This window comes from Ptychodera flava, chromosome 6 (genome assembly GCF_041260155.1).
Source record: "Ptychodera flava strain L36383 chromosome 6, AS_Pfla_20210202, whole genome shotgun sequence".
Lineage (NCBI taxonomy): Eukaryota > Metazoa > Hemichordata > Enteropneusta > Ptychoderidae > Ptychodera > Ptychodera flava.
The window spans coordinates 38,834,723-38,855,840 of record NC_091933.1 but is presented as its reverse complement, the minus strand read 5'-3'; the positions used below and the strand labels follow the sequence as shown (position 1 = coordinate 38,855,840).

General features: G+C 37.1%; 1 protein-coding gene across 1 annotated transcript in view; it reads right to left on the bottom strand.

Moving 5' to 3' along the window:
- The window catches only part of LOC139135731 (dual serine/threonine and tyrosine protein kinase-like), a 47,011-nt gene extending 27,552 nt beyond the window's left edge, over window positions 1-19,459 (bottom strand). The window contains exons 1-3 of the mRNA XM_070703380.1: window positions 19,302-19,459; window positions 9,306-10,496; window positions 3,636-3,868 (exon numbers count right to left, since the gene is read on the bottom strand). Of these exons, the coding sequence (XP_070559481.1) occupies window positions 3,636-3,868; window positions 9,306-10,496; window positions 19,302-19,425 (1,548 nt within the window). The 5' untranslated portion in view covers window positions 19,426-19,459. The remainder of the gene's footprint in view (window positions 1-3,635; window positions 3,869-9,305; window positions 10,497-19,301) is intronic.
- Between the last annotated feature and the right edge of the window lie 1,659 nt (window positions 19,460-21,118).

Genomic DNA, 21,118 nt, shown 5'->3' with positions numbered 1-21,118 from the left:
AATATTGGGAGGGGAGGGAGGTGGTTCTAATGGCTATATGTGTATTAGTTCAACAATCTGTTGTGTACTACACAAGATGGCATGTCAAATTAAAGAGGCACTCCCACTTTGTAACATGTTTAAAACACATATTTTTAATGCCAACGGTCGATATTTGACGTGGCAACTCCGCACGGATCGCGAGATATCGATAAAAACATGTCATTTCCCGAGCGTATTTTTCACATCCCGAAGTTTTACGATCGTTTCTGCTTATGACCCGAAATCCCCCGAAAGTGTGTTGTTGTGCTCATTGACGATATTCTAAGGAGTCCAAAAACGTTCGAATGACGCAATTAAATTTACCTCCTACTGTGATGACTTTATATACATCATTATCAATGCCCTTATCTCTGGTAATTCTTTTTTAAAACTTCTCCTTAGTTTTTGTCGTTTTCATTATTCTCAATCAGTTGTATTAAATTTTTAAACAATACCACATAGATATCAGTTTTTACATGTAAAATATCAGTTGCCTCTAATGACTACATTTTGTCGTCTGCCACACAGTTACGCGTGGTTCGATACATAGTGGCCGCCGCGTGGTATGCACGCATACCACGCGGCGGCCACTATGCATGCTATGTATCAACCGCACCTATCTGTATTAGTCACCTATGCGAATTCTGGTGGAATCAGCAAAGTAACTTTGTTTTTTGTTTTTTTTGCGCAGTCAGTAGGACTCGGCTTTCTCCCACGGGACATGGCCGCTCACCGACGCGAGTGGTACTGCTGTGGCATACAGCAGCGTCAGCGTAGACTCGTACTCCATAGCTTAGTTGACAATGGCCCCAGTGCCGAACGTTCTATGTTCGGAAGCTGAATTCAGGTTGGCCACCGGAATTCAAACTTTAACTTTTTTGAGGACATGTTTTTATCGATATCTCGCGATCCGCGCGCAGTCGCCATGTCAAATATCGACCGTTGGCATTAAAAAAATGTTTTAAAAATGTTACCAAGTGGGAGTGCCTCTTTAACAAGTCACACATACTGTAGAGCTTACATGTACAAATGTATTTGTTCATTGTTTCACTGTCACATTCATTTACATACTGCAATAAAATATTGCTGAATAAAGTTTACATAAATGATTTTTTTTTTTTAAACCTTCTGACAAAAAACAAAGGTGTGGTCAAAAACAAACTCTGGACCTACACTTTGGCCCAGAAAATGTAAGTCACTTCATATGTACTGGTACCATTGTTCAGAAAAAACACAGTAGCTTTAATAAGAATGACATTGAAAAACAGTTATTTGGTAAGCTGTAAATATTTTCAATGCCCTGGTATGCAAACATGTAATTGTTGTTGTTGCAATTGAACTCACTGTTTCTAATTGGATACATACAATGTACATGTACTATACATGTAACATACATGTACTGTATGCGCAATCACACTAGAGGTTCAACTCAGTCAACAATTCATTAGTTGACTGTACGCAAATTTTTGTGAGTGTGCCAGCCAGGAATGATCAAGACAAAATGTAATTTACAAATGTAGTGAATATTGCTAATGTATTTTGTTGTACAAATTTTGAGAATATGAGAAAAAGTGTTTTAAGTAACACTTGTTCAGCAGTTAGAACTTCTGAATGTTGGGCATGTGTCTTTGACAATCATGCAGATTTACTGCATGAAATTGTTTGTGCACTGAAGACTTGGCGGGAATATCTCAGATTATATAGGTGTGGATTTATTGCATGTTGAGATATCTGGGTACAATTTACAGCATCTATACACAAGGTGTGTTTTCCGCTGACCATGATTTGACCCTCTGTGCATGTACAGTGTATATGTATGTTCGTTCAGCCTCAGAGGTTGCTTTGGCTGTTAATCCTCCCTTATACCAAGTTGAAGTTTGTCAAACATTTTGTAAAAAGCAACAGACAATTGGTTAAATTTGTCTGTAGTTAACAAGAACTGGTTAAATGAATTCAAGGTCAGTGTACTCAAGTAATTTCGCAAATATGAGCCTTAAAACAGATAGTTTGTAACTTTTACTCAACCTTTCCTGAAGGAAACTAAAACCATTCTCTTTTACTATCAAGAATAAAGTTCGGCTTTCACTCTTTAGCAAAATACAATACATAAAATATATTGATACCAGTAGTTCAAATTCAATATGGCCTCCATATCCTGCAATACATGTAACTCTGTGTAGAGGGGGAAATCAATTTTTGATATTCACAAATAGAAGAAAGACAATTTCATTTATTCCCTAGGCTTTGTAAAGAGGCCACACAAGTAAAAGACCTGTAAATTATATAAATATTTTTTCAAGAGGTGCATTCGATGCACTCTAGAAGTGATTTTGATATTTCATGAATAGACACTAATTACATGAGCATTGATATTTACTGGATGTGTGATGGATCAAACTGGTAGATGTTTTCGGTCGCTTCAACATGCAACCTAATGATGTATTGGGAATAAAATATACAGAGGTCAACCAGGTTACAATTAAGTGTAAGCCCTTGGGGAAAAGATTATTTATCATAAAAAAAAATATTTTATGTACAGTCCAGTTGCAGTGTTCTCTACTACTGACCTGCATACTGACCAGAGCAATTTTTTTTTCATTGGAACCTAACATGATATAAATGTTACATTTACTTACTTTTGTCTGACTTTTGCCGTGCAAATATTAATTTATCTAATTTCTCCGCTTGCTAAAGTCTTGTTTTCTGATGACGAGGTCTTTCCCATATCAAACTTGTAGAATGCATTATGACATATACATGTATATATATATATATATATTATATATATATATATATATATATATCTGTCTCTGTGTGTGTGTGTGTGTGTGTGTGTGTGTGTGTGTGTGTCTGTGTGTGTGTTTGTGATAAAGTGTAATGTTTCTGATAGGTCATATTTAGTAAGACAAAAAATGTCATTCCCAGATATATGTCTTACTCACAGAGACAAGTGATTTCTAGATATCCACTCAGCCATTGCTACTAAATGCAATGTTTCTTTATTCTCCCGTGTCAAAATCCTTATGAATTCAACCAACATAATTTTATACATTTTGGGTTAACCATATGTTCTAGTCAAATATATCTCAAAAAGTTGTATGAGTGTTGTTTTAAGAGACACTTAAAACAGAGTGTTTTTACCTGGCATTAAAACTTAAATAGACCATGATGAAATCTGACTACCATCAGAAGCACCACAACACATGGAGCATCTACAGTAAAGTTCATGCAAGTTGTTAGGCCTCTGACTTGTTTGCGTTCACTATATTTTGAACACAACATTCTTCATCACACTTTTTTCTGCTGAATAATTCAGCATTACCAATGATAATACTGGGGTTGCAGAAGAATTCTGCTCATTAGCATGAGAGCTAAACGTATAGATCCTGAGTAGGTTTGACCACTTGATATGCTAAATATTTACTGAAAATCGCCAGATGTGCTTAAGGACACACAGCTACACTGGCATGAACATACAATCTGACGTTACTGGCTTTGATGGTGGGAAGTGTTAGCTTCTGACATTCCAATACCTGATATTAAACAGTGGCTTGATGCAATTTTTCTCTGTACTAATAACAAAAGTCAAATTTTTCTGGCCCTTCTTCACCCACCTGTTTCAAGGCAAGACTGGCTGAGGGTTCTAATTCCACCTCGCTCTTTTCCAGGCTTTCTAGACATCTGGACAATGTCCCAATATAGCTGTCCCTGAGACAGTTCACAGAGCCTATGAGTCTGCCGGCCACTGCACCATTCAGCCGACCCAGCACCAAATCTTGGATTTGAAATGTACATTTCTTAATGTCTTTGACATTCGTAAGCTCCCCATTCTCTGGTATATCTATCCCTGTACATCAGAAGGAAAATAAAATAATTTTTATAAAGTGAGAATATAAAATGCTATGGCACCTGAAATTCTTTAAACTGAAAGGAAAGAGCTTCAAGTTCAAGGTCCTTGCACATTAAATCTTATCCTGGCAAGTTTGTATTGTCAACATCAGGTCAAGTTGGTTATAACCAGTGAAGGATAACATCATGTCTAATTTGCATTTTGCATTTTAACAAAGCTTTGAAGGCCTCAGAAAACATACTGTGCTGAAAACGTTACATTTTATTGACTAAACCTACTATAGCATACCATGTCAAGTAGGTGAACATAGGTTTTGGGCTCACTGAAGCTTTTCACTGACTTGGCAGATGGTGTGCTGCCAGGCCTGGCAGGAAATATTTCTAGACAATCCAGTACATGAGGTTTGCACAGACATGCAAATGTCATAAAAAGCTTTACCTCGATACAACTATATGTCAGACTTTTGCAAGGACATATACAAACATGATTATATAATGTACTCCTTGATTGATAATTATCGCTTGATAAATGTATGTATATCATGTTTTCAGATCATGACTACCTCATGAGGCTGCTCTGTGGTAATACTGCTCACGTTAAGACATAACGCACAAAATATAACTAATTATATCATACCAGTATATTGGTGGCTTAAATGCAGCGATCTGATTGGTCGAGACGCGAAAAGAACTGTGGTATATTGGCGATATACCATGGCTGGCATATGCACAAGCTCTCAGCTTGAGCAAAGACCCGTTTTTGACGTTCCATGCCAGAATTTCAATATACTGTCATGATATAATGGCAATAAATCACACCCAGCAACGGTATACCACTCAATTTTGACCAGTTCACTTCATATATGCACTCGCTATCGCTCGTGCATATACCGGTATGTCGTGAACTGGTCTCGTGGTATACATGTACCATTGCTGGGTGTGCTTTATTGCTTAAATACATTGTTCTTGCCCACTAAACAATGAGTAACTGACAGTCAATGTATGACACTTTGTCATGTTTTCACCATCAAAAGACTTTTTCAGTAGTTGCAATCGATTTTGATCTCTTCAAATGTTTGCAATTTGAGAAGGAGCAATAAAATTATTCTAGATACATGTACATGTATGATACATGTACATGTATACCCAACCTGATTTGAATTTGGTATACATACTTTAGGCCAAAAAAAAAAAAGAAATGTTTCTGGTCAGCGCGCCCGTCACCTTTATTTTTCTGTTTGTGGCCGGCGGCCGTGGCTGACACCAAACCAAAATGGCTGAAGAGAAAGAGAAAATTCTTTGGGGCATGATCAGTGACTGCATGAACAGTATATATGTGACTATATTGATAAAACTATAAAACTGACCCTCCTCCCTCCCTTGAGGGAAAAAAAAAATAAAAATAAAAAAATAATAATTCGCGCCGCAGCACCATTTTTTAAAGAAAGACCTGACCAGAAACATTTCTTCTTTTTTTTTGGCCTTACAACACTTTTCCTCACAAAGAGTCGACTAATTATGCATGCACATGATACATGTAAATATCACTTTTATCAATTAAAACCTTTCACATAGCTGTATTTCCTATGGATTATTGGAACAATGCATGTTCAAGAAAACCTGTTTACTTTCTCTTTCTCATAAAAGACTGAAAAAGTACACCGAAATACCAAGTAGCAATTAGCCATACTTGTGTAAAATGTAAAATCATAGACCCTCATAAAAATGAATGTTAACATTGACAAATGAATAGAAGCAGTTGGTCATCACAAACATTCAGCATTACACACACTGGCTGTGCTGACAAGTTGTAAATGGCACATTTCCACGTGATTTGTGAAAGTGGAACAAGAAACAAGTTTACAAATCATACAAAAATACTGGAAACTACGCAAAAAGTTACAGCAAACAGAGTTTTGGTGAAGGTTTGGCTTATAAGTACCAGTCCTTCCTCTCAAATAGCAGCTTGACCTCTGACCTCATACAACAAACATTCACTTCCATTTGGGCACACCCCACGTCATGTTTCTGTCACACATGCAGTGACTAGTTAAGCCATAGACAGTAGAGGGGGGAAGACTGTCTATGGTTAAGCCAAATGTTAAGGCATGCATCTTCTCATCATCATGGCCAAGGATGAAACAATGATCACGCAAATTAGACTAGGCTACAGAATTCCATTAGTCTAAATTTGTATTGGTTCAGAGACCAGAAGATTCCAGCTTTACTTTCATGACTTTTTAAAGAAATTATAGTTCAGTGATATGGAGATCTTAATAATGAAGTGAGGTGGTTCAAAAGAACAATTTTTGAATTAGAAAATAACAATCATACAAGTAGTATTATATTTCACTTTATATCTGTCATTTTTATGACTGTTCTGTAATCAAAGATCTAACACGTATAACATCATACCAGTATATTGACGGCACAAATGCAGCGATCTGATTGGTCGAGGTGTGAAAAGAACTGTGGTATATTCACGACATGTAACGGTTGGCACACACTATATATCACGGTTGACACACATGTGAGCTCTAGGCAAGAGCAAAAATCCTCTTTTGACGTTCCATGCCAGAATTTCAATATACTGTCATGATAGAATAGCAATAAAGCACACCCAGTGACAGTATACCTCTCGGTTTTGACCAGTTCACTTCATATACTGTATGTACCTACTCGCTATCACTCATACATACATGTCATTAACTGGTCAAAATCTCATGGTATACCATTGCTAGGTGTGCTTTATTGCTTAAACACGTGCTGAAAGTTTGCGGCACATTCAAAAACAATGAGCAAATTTTCCATTATTCAAAACACAGATTTCAATTCAAAAGCAAACAATGATATTCTGGCCACAGAATACATTTGGGAAAACTTTTCACGTATACATATTCAAATGATGCATTCAATATTTCTGTGTTGTCCTCTTCCATTCATGGCATATTTCAAATACTTCCATAAAAAGATGAAGTCTTAGTTACATAATATTGGTGTTGCTACATGTCTGTGTCCAGGGTAATAAAGCTGCACTATATGCCTAAATTACAATTCATTGTAAATGATTACATATACACAGTGCATCTATTTTTCATACGCTCTCACAGAACCTGTCAAAGGCCAACATAAGGCAAATAACTGCGATAAAAATTTACATGCCAAAACATTTTCAGCAAGGCTACTGCAGGTTATCAAGGAAGAGTGTTTCTTGCTGACAAAACAAGTGGTACAGGTTCATCAAATTATCTGCATTCTATTATGGCAAAGTCTCAGCAAATAATGAAAATTTAGATTGAAGTAGGCATTTAGAGAAGAAAAACAATGTGCAAACTACTTCTGAACAAACAAATTCTATCAAAATATTACAATTCATGATATTTATATTGTACTGGCGCTGGCATTTTGACAAAAAAATTTTACAGGATTCAGTTGATTGTTGTGACGTGCATGCTTTTAAATGTATGGGACTGATTCTCAGGGACGTACTGGTAATGCTTTTAAAATTGCTGGAATAAAGAATACCATTTATCTACTACTTGCAGATGCCAGCAGGTATACATGTATGCTAACAAGCGACCTAGCGGCCGATATAGCTCCGCTGTGTTTATGTAGAGAATAACTATTTTTGACACATGTTGATGAAGAAGGTGGAAAATCTTTGATAGCTCAATGCAGTGGCCAGAGAAAAGTGGCTAAAATAAGCTGCAAAAATACACATTGAAGATTTCATCATACTTTGAATATATCACATTGGATCATCCCTAAGAACATGTCAACCAAAGCTATCTGATGAGCAGATTTGTGAGAATAAAATTTTCTGACCAAAAATGGCAACAATTGCCCCCAAAAATAAAAATTGCAGATTTCATCATAATTTTAAAAGATCAAATTTAGTTCATCTATAGAAACCTGTATACCAATTTCAAAGCTGTTACACCAGTACTTTTTGAGAAACACATTTTTTGACCAAAAATGGGAAAAATTACACCAAAAATTCAAAATTGCAGATTTCATCATTATTTCAATAAATATCATTTAGTTCATCTATAGAAACCTGTATACCAAATTTCAAAGCTATCAGATGAGTAGTTTTGGAAATACACATTTTTTGACCAAAAATGGCAAAAATTGCCCCAAAAATACAAAATTACAGATTTCATCAGAAATTCAATATATATTACTAAGCTCATCTGTAGAAACCTGTAAACCATATTTCAAAGCTATCAGACCAGTACTTTTTGATAAACACATTTTTTGACCAAAAATGGCAAAAATTGCCCCAAAATTACAAAATTGCAGATTTCACCATTAGTTCAATAAATATCATTGAGGTGATCTGTGGGAACCTGTATACCAACTTGCAAAGCTATCAGATGATTAGTTTTGGAAATACACATTTTTTGACCAAAAATGGAAAAAAATTGCCCCGAAAATACAAAATTGCAGATTTCATCATTATTTCAATAAATATCATTTAGTTCATCTGTAGGAACCTGTATACCAAATTTCAAAGCTATCAGACGAGTAGTTTTGGAAATACACATTTTTTGACCAAAAATGGCAAAAATTGCCCAAAAAATACAAAATTACAGATTTCATCAGAAATTCAATATATATTACTTAGTTCATCTATAGAAACCTGTATACCAAATTTCAAAACTATCAGACTAGTACTTTTTGAGAAATACATTTTTTGACCAAAAATGGCAAAAATTGCCTTAAAAATGCAAATTTACATATTTCTGCACAATTTAAACAAATCTAAAATAGATCATCCCTAGGGACATATGTACCAAATATCAAAGCTATCTGAGCGGTACTTTTAAAGAAGAAGATTTTAAAGATTTTTTAACCAAAAATGACACACATTGCCTTAAAAATACAAATATGCAAATTTCACTACGATTTGAACAAATCTGACTGAAGTCACCCTAAGTAAACTGCATATCAAATTTCAAAGCAATCGGACAAGCGGTTTCAGAGAAGAAGATTTTTTTACCAAAAACACCAAAAAATGCCCCAAAAATACAAATATGCAAATTTCACCACGATTTGAACAAACTTGAGTGAGGTCACCCCAAGTGAACTGCATATAAAATTTAAAAGCAATTGGACTTGCGGTTTCAGAGAAGAAGGCAATTGTTGACGGACGACGACGGACGACGACGACGACGGACGACGACGGACGACGACGGAAAATCAGCCTATTTGATAAGCTCCGCGTCGCTGACAGCGGAGCTAATAAAGATAATTATGAGCACTGACATGATAAATGTGTTAAAATTTCCTATCTCAACCAGGACGAAATTGATTACCCTTGCTCATCAATAAGTTTCAGCAGTGCCATATGTTCAATTAATTACCTTGAAAGCATATGGAACTAGTTGTACATGCAGTTTCTGCATTCAATAAGTAAAACAGCAGGTACCTACCTACAAATCTGTATTTAGCGGCTTCGTCCAATAGTTCATCTTTCATGCCAGTCACAGTGCAGATTATCAAGTCCTTCAGTTCCTCTTGTTTTTTGTTGGCTATTTCTAAGAGGGAAGAGTAGAGATTAATCTCCCTCTCCTTGGCGTACCTTATCCTCCTCGGTGTGATCATCATGTCCCTGGCCATGTCGAAGGCAGTGGTGATGAACATTTTCAGACACCGTAGATGCGCATTGTTCAGAATGCTGGCGGCCATCACCAGGTGAGCATGGATGATGTGCCTCACATACAGCAGAACTGTGCTGAAGTTTTCAAAATGTTCCACCAAGTCACTGTCCACAGTCATGCTGTCAGCTTCAAAGCCGTCATATCTGTCCGAGTGTACCCTATTCCTCAGGTAGCCAAGATCACACAGCTGTTCAAACGCACTCACCCTGTGGTAATGTGCATCAATGACATGGGACTCCCCTTCCTGGCTGTAGTCCATGTGCATGTCATTGATACAGCTGTTGTAGTGCGTCGAATTGTGGTTTTCTTGAGTTTGTGACGATCTAAAGCTGTCCTTTGCGCTCTCTGTCAGTTCATTTAGCCGAGATGGCTGCGTGCAAACAAAGAAAATGGGGACCTCAGGGGACGAGTGTCTGAGATCTTGAAGTTCTTGGAGCTCTGCACCAGACAAATAACTATTGCTCAGTGCGTATATGACTATAGGTAATACATCTTCGGAGCACCTGTTAAATGTTTCCACAGTACTTTGTCCGACAGCGTTACAGGGCGACACAACCATTTGAACGCCATCTTGTAAGAGCTGGTGGTTCAGAGACACCTCTAGCACCGCCCCTCGCAAATACGGATCAAAATCGGATTCCTCACACAGCTCTATGCTTTCCCTGGGAATAACTGTCAAGTCATCTTTGAAATTTTGTAAATGCTCATCGACTAACTCAAAACTATCTGGCAGCATAAGGCTAATGTTACTCTTGGTCCCGTAGCGGAACCGAAGCATTCGGCAACTGACCGTCTTGTCGCCATTGTCCGCATGGGGTAGGATCTGGTCACCGAGTATTTCGTTGGTTATGACAGCTTTGGCATAACATGACTGTCCAAGGATGATGATGCAAGGAGGTTTCTCTAAAATGTTCCTGATGCACTCCTCTTCATCCTCTGGGAGTTCAATGAAGGATATTTGACCTGTAAAGGAGAAAAGTACAATTTTCATTAGAAGTACGTGTTCATTTCATATCTATCAGTGCTGTACAGATATTATTCAAAAATCAAAAGTGCAAGTTAGGTCGAGAACAATTCACCATGAGTACCAGTAATGTACATGTAAAATCAAAAAAATATTTTCATTATTTGAATAAGAGGGACATGTATCCTCTTTTGCAATTGTGTTCTACTGTTGGACAGACCTGCAATGGATTCTTTTGTTGGTTACTTACTGATGAGGTTCTAGCCTTGCATTATTGCATTGCTAATGCTACATGTCAGCTTGCCTATGGTAGGCTAGGCTACTTTATTGCTAGTTCTGTGCAAGCCCATAGCAAATAAATCCACAAAGCTAATCTCTGTCTGTACTTTACACAGACCTTGCATGACATTTATGCTGATGTTTTCCCGGAACAGTTTGGGCAGAACAGTTTTCTGTCCTGTAGGAAATGTGATTAAAATTACCATCAAGATTAGCCCTGCGTACAGGTCTGTGTGTTCCCGGCGTTATACGGCCTCCACCACAGAGGCCGTATTACGCCGGTAACACACAGACCTGAACGCAGGGCTACATCATGATACAACTTGATCATTCCAACCTGTAACACTTTTTAAGAGACCAGCAAAATAAAATATCCTTGTGCATGAATATCTAATATCATGCCCTAGCTTTGCAGTAGTTCCCTAAAAATATCATCTCACTAAATTACTGGAAGGGTTTTCACCTTTCAATTTTGGACTTTGTAAAGAAACTACAGGTAGCATAAGAAACAACATTCTACCGGTAAATGTGAAAGGCAAAATACATGTAAAACTCCAACCTTCAGCCATAAACTTTCAATTTTCATCCCATATTTCTCAAGAAAAGTATTTCGCATTGTTCCCTTTTTTCAGGAAATTGCACAATGTAAAAAGTATGTCCTGTGATAATATTTTTACAGTCTGTCAACCATTTTCCTGGATTTTAGTTACAAAGGTCATGGCACTCCTGTTGCACGGCCTTTGCCTGGAGAAATACTTCAAACTCTTTTAAAAAAATTTTCAGAACTATTTTCTGGCAGTGTATGAGACAATGCTCACATAAATACTGAAAATCATCCATTTTTCTGCTGCTTGTACATGTTGACCTGTAAAATTCATAAAATGCACAGCTATTAGAAGAGTTTGAAGATATAGTACATGCAAGTATCATATCAACCTCTTGTTGCTCAAAGTCAAAATGATAATGAATGTACATGATTCTTCAAGATATAAAAAACGTTAGCATCCTGATATATATGTACATGTCTTGCTTACAACATTGTATTGAACTGTCAACAAACTTTGTATGCAAAATATACATACATATACAAATGTAATATACATGCAGTGAAGAGAGTACAAAATGTCAATGAACCAGGATGTCTGCTTATCACAACCAGCCTATAGTACTTTCAATCCATGAAAGTGGAAGTCGAGAAAATATAAATGTAAAAAGTCATGAAATACATATCATTTTTCAGCACATACACACTCTCTGCTACAAGTGGAAGAAAAAATACTGTATCTTCAGATGTCACTACATCATTTTAATCAATTTAGAATATGCTGGACCCAAATTTACAAGGAGCCATGGAACAGAAACATGCACCAAACCTTTTCATGTCTGAACTTGCAAGCAAAGACCATTTTTGATGAACTATTTCAACAATATTTGATCAGGGATGATTCTTTATTTTTACCCATGCTGACCTACTACATGAAGATTCTATGTGAAAACAGCTGGTAAACAGTGTGATAAATTACATAGATGAAAATACATCATGATATTAAAATTAAAAAAGAAAATGGTAAATATAGTCCCTCTGCTAGGGCACATTGAGAAAGCCATGATGAAAATCTCATTTTTGTCTCATTATTTATTTATTTATTCCTTATATTTATGATTTATTTATATGTTCATTTATTTATTTATTTTTTTATTTCTATTACCGAGCCATCTGTCCTGTATGCATGACATAGGATATTGCTAGTAACAATGTTAACAACTGACCATGACTTAAGGTGATACCGAAGGATTCAAAGCGCGTTGGTTGCTATCGCTGGCAATGTTCCAAACACACACTTTTGCATGTGCAAAATGACATAAAACTGGTCAAATAATCATCTCCATTCAAGGTAATATATTACCAGGTCCATGGGACAATTGTGATTTACAAATTTAAGTAGGACCATCCTGAACCACTGATAGTTAGTGGTGGTACCTGGTGTCTGGAATGGGTAAGCGTACCCGTTCCGTTGTTTTCTATGGATTTTGACTCCCAGTATTTTGAAAATGCTCGAAATCTTTCAACGCTCTCAATTGTAAACCAATTTAGCTGACTTTTGGAAGGATTATTGAAGTCATACATGAGAATATAGATAAGTATGCGTTTCTAAAAATTCCGAACCGTTTATGAGATATCGCTGTAAAAGCCTTCAAAATTTCACACAATGACACAGTAGATATTTTCCTGTTCAAAAATTGTTTGTACTTGAACAGATAACCTAATCCATGCTAAGGCTCTAAATAGGTATCTCATGTGTTACATTCTGAAATTTTGGAAAATATGGTGCAAATTTGTAGGAGGTGAATCGTTTTAAAGTAGAGCTGTGAAAATTTGCATATGTGTGACATCACTGATCAACGTCTTTTGGAATTGTTGTATGGTTCTGTAAATCTTTATTATGCAAAGAAAACCATGAAAAATTCATATTTTGATTGATTTTGGAAATTACCCTAAGCGACAGTTGCTTAGCAATTTGAATCCTTCGGTATCGCCTTAAACTAAACTACTGGTACTACCTAAACACTTGGTGGAATGAAAACTTTTTATTGTACAGTACAAGGTACCACACACATTTAGATGGCCCCGGTGAGCAAAAATGAATTTACTACTTCAATATCTCCCATTCAATTTCTAATGAATACACTGATGAAGTCCCATTGTATCTCATTGTAGGGATTGATAACTGGTATGATAATTTTAAGGGCACCTAGGCATTTCAAAGGACAGTGCACACAATGGTAGCGCTACCACTATCTTTTTGGAATAATCATATCCTTAGAATTTGAATTATCATACTTTTCTTTCAGGCTAAATATTTCAATTTATTCAAATATACATGTAGTCCACTTCTTGCATTTTTCTGGTTTATACAGAGTTTAAAATTTTAAAGATACAAATTATAAGTAGAGTGTAGTGTATTATAATTTGTGTACAATACACAGAAAACGTTCAAACTATAGTCTTATGTTTTATCAAAAATTTGTATTGTATCACAAAAATAAAGAGCCTTTGTATGAATCAATGATCCCGTATTTATATACAAATGTTCCTCAAACATTGATACTGTGCTGACCAAAATAGATCATTCTATGGAATTTCTGTTTACATAATCACAGAAAATGCAAAATTTTCTGCAAACACCTTCACTATCAAAAAGTACATCAACAAAACAAGCCCATGGATCAATTCAAAAACTGAATTGAGCAAAACTGTGGGTCATTATTCCTAAAAAGAGATATTTTCCATATCCAAACCAAGTCTTTTACACACTCTAAGATTTTGTTTTCAGATCTTTGGTCAAAGAAATAGTAGAAATGGAGCTGCGAAAAATTTCTGCATCACGACTTATACATACAATGTCAATGTACACATGTTGCACATACTTAGATTATACATGATACTCCCAGTCTAAGAGAGAGATAATCATGTCACATGTCCATACAGACTTGATTTATAATTGAAAATTGGCAATTTATGGTTTTATTTGTAAAACAACAAAATGGCTAATGTGCTTATTACAGTTACATGCATGTTAGTAACCTTCCCTTCCTAAAATTTGTGGCCAGGCAGAACACTGCATAATCAAGAGATCAGGTAATTATTGCACCTTGTTAATTTCCTAATGTACCAAGGTAGATAAATAAGATGGTATGTGCCGTTGACGTATAACTCTGGAAATGTAAGTCTTGAATGAAACGGACAGATGTCAATGCAGATTGCTGTTTCTGACCTACTACACCAAGCACTTCTAGGTCAAATGAAATCCATAGAAGACATGTACAAGTGCATATAAGTGTACAGTACACACAGTAAAAACACGATTCTTTTTGACAGACACTGTCAGTTTTTCCCTGAAGCTTGTTTGTTCTATGGAGGAGGTTCCATTACACTTCAAAAGTTAAAATACACCATACATTATGCACATCCATGCATAAACTTTCAGATAAGGACTTATGAACCAACATGTATATTAACATTATGTGTCCTACTTTCAATTCCACAGCAGAAACAACTGCATTTCTTTCTACTGCACTGTTGATCTGTTCGTAAATTCCATCTACAATCCTGTAAGTTGGGTGGGGCTACACAATAAAGCATCAGATACAGACAGGCTAGGTTAAAACAGACATGTACACAATCCAGTACAACATAGTCTTGTACAGTGCCCATAATTAGTGCTAAAATGTCCTTTAGTAGACCTTGTATTTTATGGTATGTAAATTTTTCATTATGCTCAGTAAACAACAACTGAACAAGGGGCAACAGTACAGTAAATGCTCCTTTGAAAATGTAAAGAGGGCTACAGTGAATATACTACTATAGCAATGACCTGAATATGGATGCATACATACAATTGCAAAAATTTATATGTGAAAATGTAGATTTGTAATAACTTTTCTTCCGAGGACAAATTTTCAAAATGACACCATCTTCCTCTGGTTGTTGTCTGATTTTTGCTAAAAGCTATCACCAGTAGAAATTATGAAGTTTCTGATGAAACACCCAGTATTTCAAGTGATTTGTTGTGGGGGCGGCCCTAAATAGGTCAAGCATTTCCTAATAGTTTAAACCTTGTGTGGGAACACAAACAACAATAGTGCTCTCTAGTTGTTGTAAGGAGCCATTTTCAATGATGACATTCTTGGCTTGTGTTTGTGCGTAACCTTCAGATGCAGATGCTGTGACATCCTTTCACTACATATCCTGAAGATCTAATAAGACTGAAAAAACTTATTGCAGATTACACATGTAACTATTATATACATAAACTTCAACTCAATTGCTACACTGTATGAAATAGGTGGAGCTGCAAGTCTGTTGACCTTTCATGAACTTCTAAGTACATGGTTGTTATGTAATGTTTGAGAAACTTGGCTCTGTAATCATTGTTTCCTTCTAGCAGTAAATAAAATATTTTCATCATTCTTTGAACAATTTGTTTTTTCCTACTGCACTGTACAAAAGAGGTGAGTTTTTAATTAAATACACAATAAAGTTTACCACAAAATCTGCCTGTTAATGTTTTGACATTTTTTACACTGGTGGTGTACTTAGAGTCTATGCTGTTAGTTAAAGTGTTCCTTTACTACAATGTAAGATATTGTTTTCAGCACATCTGACCACAACCTTTTCTATTAGTAATCTCCTTAAATGAAAACATTGATGCCCGAGATCAACTCATTTAACATTTGAACTACAGAGGTGCCATAGTTCAGAAAAGCTGCAACTAAGTCCAACTTCACGATTGCCAACCAAGTTTTTGAACTTTAAAATTTAAAGAGGCACTCCCACTTTGTACCATTTTTAAAACACATTTTTTTAATGCCAACAGTTGATATTTGACGAGGCGACTACACGCGGATCGCGAGATATTGATAAAAACATGTCATTTCCCAAGCGTATTTTTCACATCCCGAAGTTTTACAATCATTTCTGATTATGACCTGAAATCCCCTGAAGGTTTGTTGTTGTGCCGATTGACGATATTCTAGGGAGTCCATAATAAGTTCGAACGACGCAATTTTACCTCCCATTGCGAAGATTTTATATACAGCATTATGCCTTTACTTCAGATAAGTTTTTTATAAAACTTCTCCTTAGTTTTTGTTGATTTCATTATTCTCAGTCAGTTCTATTATATTTTTAACCAATACCACATAGATATCAGTTTTTATGTGTAAAATATTAGCCGCCTCTGATGACTACATTTTGTTATCTGCCACACAGTTACACGTGGTTCGATACATAGCGACCGCAACGTGGTATGCCTGCATACCACACGGCGGCCAAATGGAACAACCGCATGTATCTGTGCTAGTCACATATGCGAATTCTGGTGGAATCAGCAAACTTTGTTTTTTCTCCGAGTCAGTAAGACTCGGCTTTCTCCCACAGGGTATGACCGATCATCGACGCGAGTGGTACCATGGCGTACAGCAGCGTTAACGTAGACTCGTACTCCATAGCTTAGTTGACAATGGCCCCAGTGCCAAACATTCAATGTTCGGAAGCTGAATTTAGGTGGGCCACCGGAATTCAAACTTTTACTTTTTTGAGGACATGTTTTTATCGATATCTCGTGATCAGCGCGCAGTCGCCACGTCAAATATCGACCGTTGGCATTAAAAAAATGTGTTTTAAAAATGTAACCAAGTGGGGGTGCCACTTTAAGAAATGATTTTGCTATATCTGTTTTACAAAATCTTACAATGTAAAGCTCAAAATGTATCTGTCGCATTGGTGTGCCCAACATTCTCTTAAATAAGACAACTTCTAATTTTGCAATTCCTATTGACCATAACACAGCATAGAATCTGCTAGCTTTTTGGAAGTCTGCATGCATGTCTACAGAAGTGCAGTGATTCAGTGAATAAAGTTAAGTAGATGTGTAATCAACTATCAGTTAAACAAAGGTTTTCTATTGTTGATGCACAAGTTTCAGCTACTGCACATGTCCACTGTACTGAGAGAAAGCTGTGGATATACAACATAATGTACACACATACTAAACAATTCCATTATGTTACTAATAATCTTATAAGTCGATCTCTATACATCAAATACGAACGCAAAAGCGTAACAATGACTGATCACAGTTAAACAGCTGAGTGGAAGACTTGTCTATGGACCAACTAAACTACATCAAACCTTGTCATTCATTTGGAATGACTTGGTGTTTTATACCTTTGCTGAGGCCCTGACTCTGAAACATCTGTACCGATGCCACCAAACTTTGTGATTGCTGTTTTGTACTGGCTGTATTCCTATCAATTTTCTGTGAATCCTCATTCTCAAAAGGGGTTCACAATGTACAACTGCCAAGTTGAACTCATTTGAGAGTCAGATTGTGAACTTGAAGTCTAAATGACCTCAAACAACAAGTTCCATTAATTAGTAATCTAAAGAGTTGTGCCACTCCACTGCATGGATATCATGGCTCTACTATGAATATTGTTCTGTTGAAATTGGACAATATATTATTAAATTGTTTTGAACTAGATTATATGATGTCTAGGTGTTTGGAGCATTAAACAGATGTCGTAAACATTCTAAATAGCCAGAAAAGGATTACGGTAAGTCCAGTCATGTTTTATGAATGACAATGGTAATCGCAACCATGAAATCTTGCATAACGTGAACTTTTAGCGCTGACTGTCTATTGATTTACTACTAGCTCTGATCACATCAATAATCAATACAGAGCTATATGAAAACACATTGTTGGGGGACTAGTTACAAGTGATAGAAGCCCTATGTGTATTATCAATGGTGCTTATCCATGGGCTCTGCTGCTTTTTAAATGACTAGCACAGTCCCTCTGGACTGTGGATGAAGCTAACAATAACAAAGCATTCCTATAAACGTACATGGTGGAGAAACTGTGTGTTGACACAGGACTAACACAACTTGTATTAATATTCATCATCATCTGTCAAGTCCAGGCTGGTCTGCTAATCCAACGGCATATTGGTGGCCGTGGGACTTTTTGGCACATCTAGAAATCTCGTGGTGACTGGTCATGGTATTATCAGCATAATTGGGGCTTCCCCTTATGCTGGACAGGAGGTAGGATCACAGATGCGCGTCCCCTTTTGCCTCTACTTCTAGATTGCATGCAGTGTCTTTCAACAATCAATTAAGTAAAACCAAAAATCAGTAGACGTACAGATAAAAATTTCAGGCATCTAATATTACATAGGGGGGGGGGGCTGTGACTACAATAAAAGTTATAAATAAACCAAGGTCAGTTACAGCATAGACGTCGTTTTTCTGTCTATGGTTACAGGTGAACATTACATTTTTAATAGCAAGTCGATTTCGAAGCACTTTGGCTACTTTGCTGATTAATTCACCTTTTGACATTTGAAAACATTAAATTATTGTCACTAGCCTGAAAAGACACGTTCATATTATTATGATGGCAATGTGAAAATTGGTCAGAATATGCCGACATATGCCATGTCAATTTATTTTGACGTTGGGGTCATCGAAATATGCGTACTTACAAGGGAAAGATCTGATTATTGGCAAGCTTTAGTGGAAAGCTTTTGGCATTGTTAGGGGCGATGGCGACTAGGTAGTCGTTGCGGTGAGGGCAATGTCAAGAGTACTGGCCAGACACTCAAAGGAAACCTTTTATAGTGCGTGCATCAAATCATGAATGTAGGTGTACACTTATGACTCGGGTAGAGTATATCTGTTCACGGTCCCTCTTGTGGAGGGACTGTGATCTGTTTGACTTGAGAACTGTTTCTAAAAGCTCGACGCTGGCACCATGAGCATAAAGAAGCACTATTCTGCAATTAAATTGGAGATGTAGCGACAAAATAACCTCGGTGTTTTGCGTGTGCCCGTGTAGTTCCTTCTCGTCAGTCACACTGTTGTTTGCGTGAACACCAACACAACTCGCGCTTGCAATGCTTACGGTGATATCCAGTTGAGTCTTGTGTACGACATTAAAAATATATTAAACATTTACCTGGCTCGAAGTGTCCAGTTTGCCTTATTTCTTCGAAGGCTACCTTTGTGTCAGCCAAAATCTGCCCTATATTTCGCCGACATCTTTCAAACTTTGAGAACTCCGATGGCAGACTTGCCGCCATCTTGGCGTATGTATGTATTGACTGCGCAGTGAAAACAACGCACCTGTGACGTCACAGGCTTTGACCGAGAGCTGAGTGACCCTGCCCACGGTCCTCATACATCTGAGGAACTGCGCCCTGCCCTGGCCATGCCGATGATAACTATACTGTACTGTATGATATCCCAACATCCCCCAGTGTTTCCACGAGCTATTTAAGGGACAACCTGTAATAGAACCGATATCGTTATAAAGATGCATCGTTCCTAAACTCCACTTTCTGACTTACCAAGTACAAAACTTTGACATGACAGTGACTTACATGATGCCCGGCCTGATATAAAATATCTCATTTAAATGAATACCATGTACCTTTTTATGTTTTTGTAACAGAAACTTGCAAAGAACGAGATGACTCTAATCCTGGGATCAAAGAAAAAGTTTATAAAACGATGAAATCTACCGCAAACCTAATTTACTCAACAATATTCAGTGGAATACAGCGGAAATAATGCATCTAAATAGGGCCGTTCACAGTTTACGTCACTGTTCTCTCATTAATATGCAAAAATAAATATTTGTCCGCACTTTTAGATTACGCTTTTGAAAATTACACATGCAAGAACGACGAAATACATCTCAGTGGGCGACTGCTAGTGTAACAGTGAATACTAAAAAACATATTCACGACTCAGAGCACAAGGTGCAAAAACAGCCACGCATGCAACATTGATAAAATTTGTCCGCATTTCAAGCTGCGTGTCCGATGTCGCGCGCGTACAGCTATATTTAGTAACAAACCTGTAACCGTGAACAAGGCTATTGGTAGACTACAATGTAGACTTCTCTGAGTTTGTTTTGTTTTGTTTTGGTTTTGGTTTTTTTTTGGTTTTTTGGTTTGTTTGGGTTTTCGCTGTTCTTTCCCCAGATTATAGACAACAGTCATTCTAAAATCTTGTCCTTGGTATCAGCACGGTTACTCTATGCCCCGAAGTCACAATATGCACCTTCGAAAATCATTTGAGTCCCTTCACAAGTTTGCTGTTGAAACAACCTGCTGTGTGCGAACGATGCATGGCGACTCCGCCTTCCTGGAATCTTCGTTGTGGCTAGAAAACTTACCTGTTATTTGCTGCCAAAAGACGAAAGTTCGTGCATATTTCAATGGTGAGGGCGATCAAAGCAACGTTGAACCTCGTAAGCACTGCACTGTGGCTGACGCTTTTCCAGTTGTTGGAATCACAGTCCCTTGGTGGGCTATTCAGCTCTGGGACTATTCGCCCCATAGACGAGTGTACAGAAGCGAGGGTTGTTTCTCGCTTCTGTACACTCGTCTATGCGGCGAATAGTCCCAGAGCTGAATAGCCCACCAAGGGACTGTGTTGGAATCAATCTTCTGTTACCTAATGAGAACCGCCAAGAACAAGCAAGGATGGAAACGTTGCCATTATTAGCTCACGTGTTCACAAATGTGAGCTAATGTCATAGCGATGTCTGTCTGTCTGTTCGTGTGTGCGTGTGTGTGTGTGTGTGTGTGTGTGTGTGTGTGTGTGAGAGAGAGAGAGAGAGAGAGAGAGAGAGAGTGTGTGTCTGTCTGTCTGTCTGTCTGTCTGTTTACACGATAACTCAAATACGCCTGAACAGATTCAAGTCAAATTTTGTAGACAGGTACCATATGTTACTTGCAAGAACTAATTAGATTTTGGTTAGCGTGG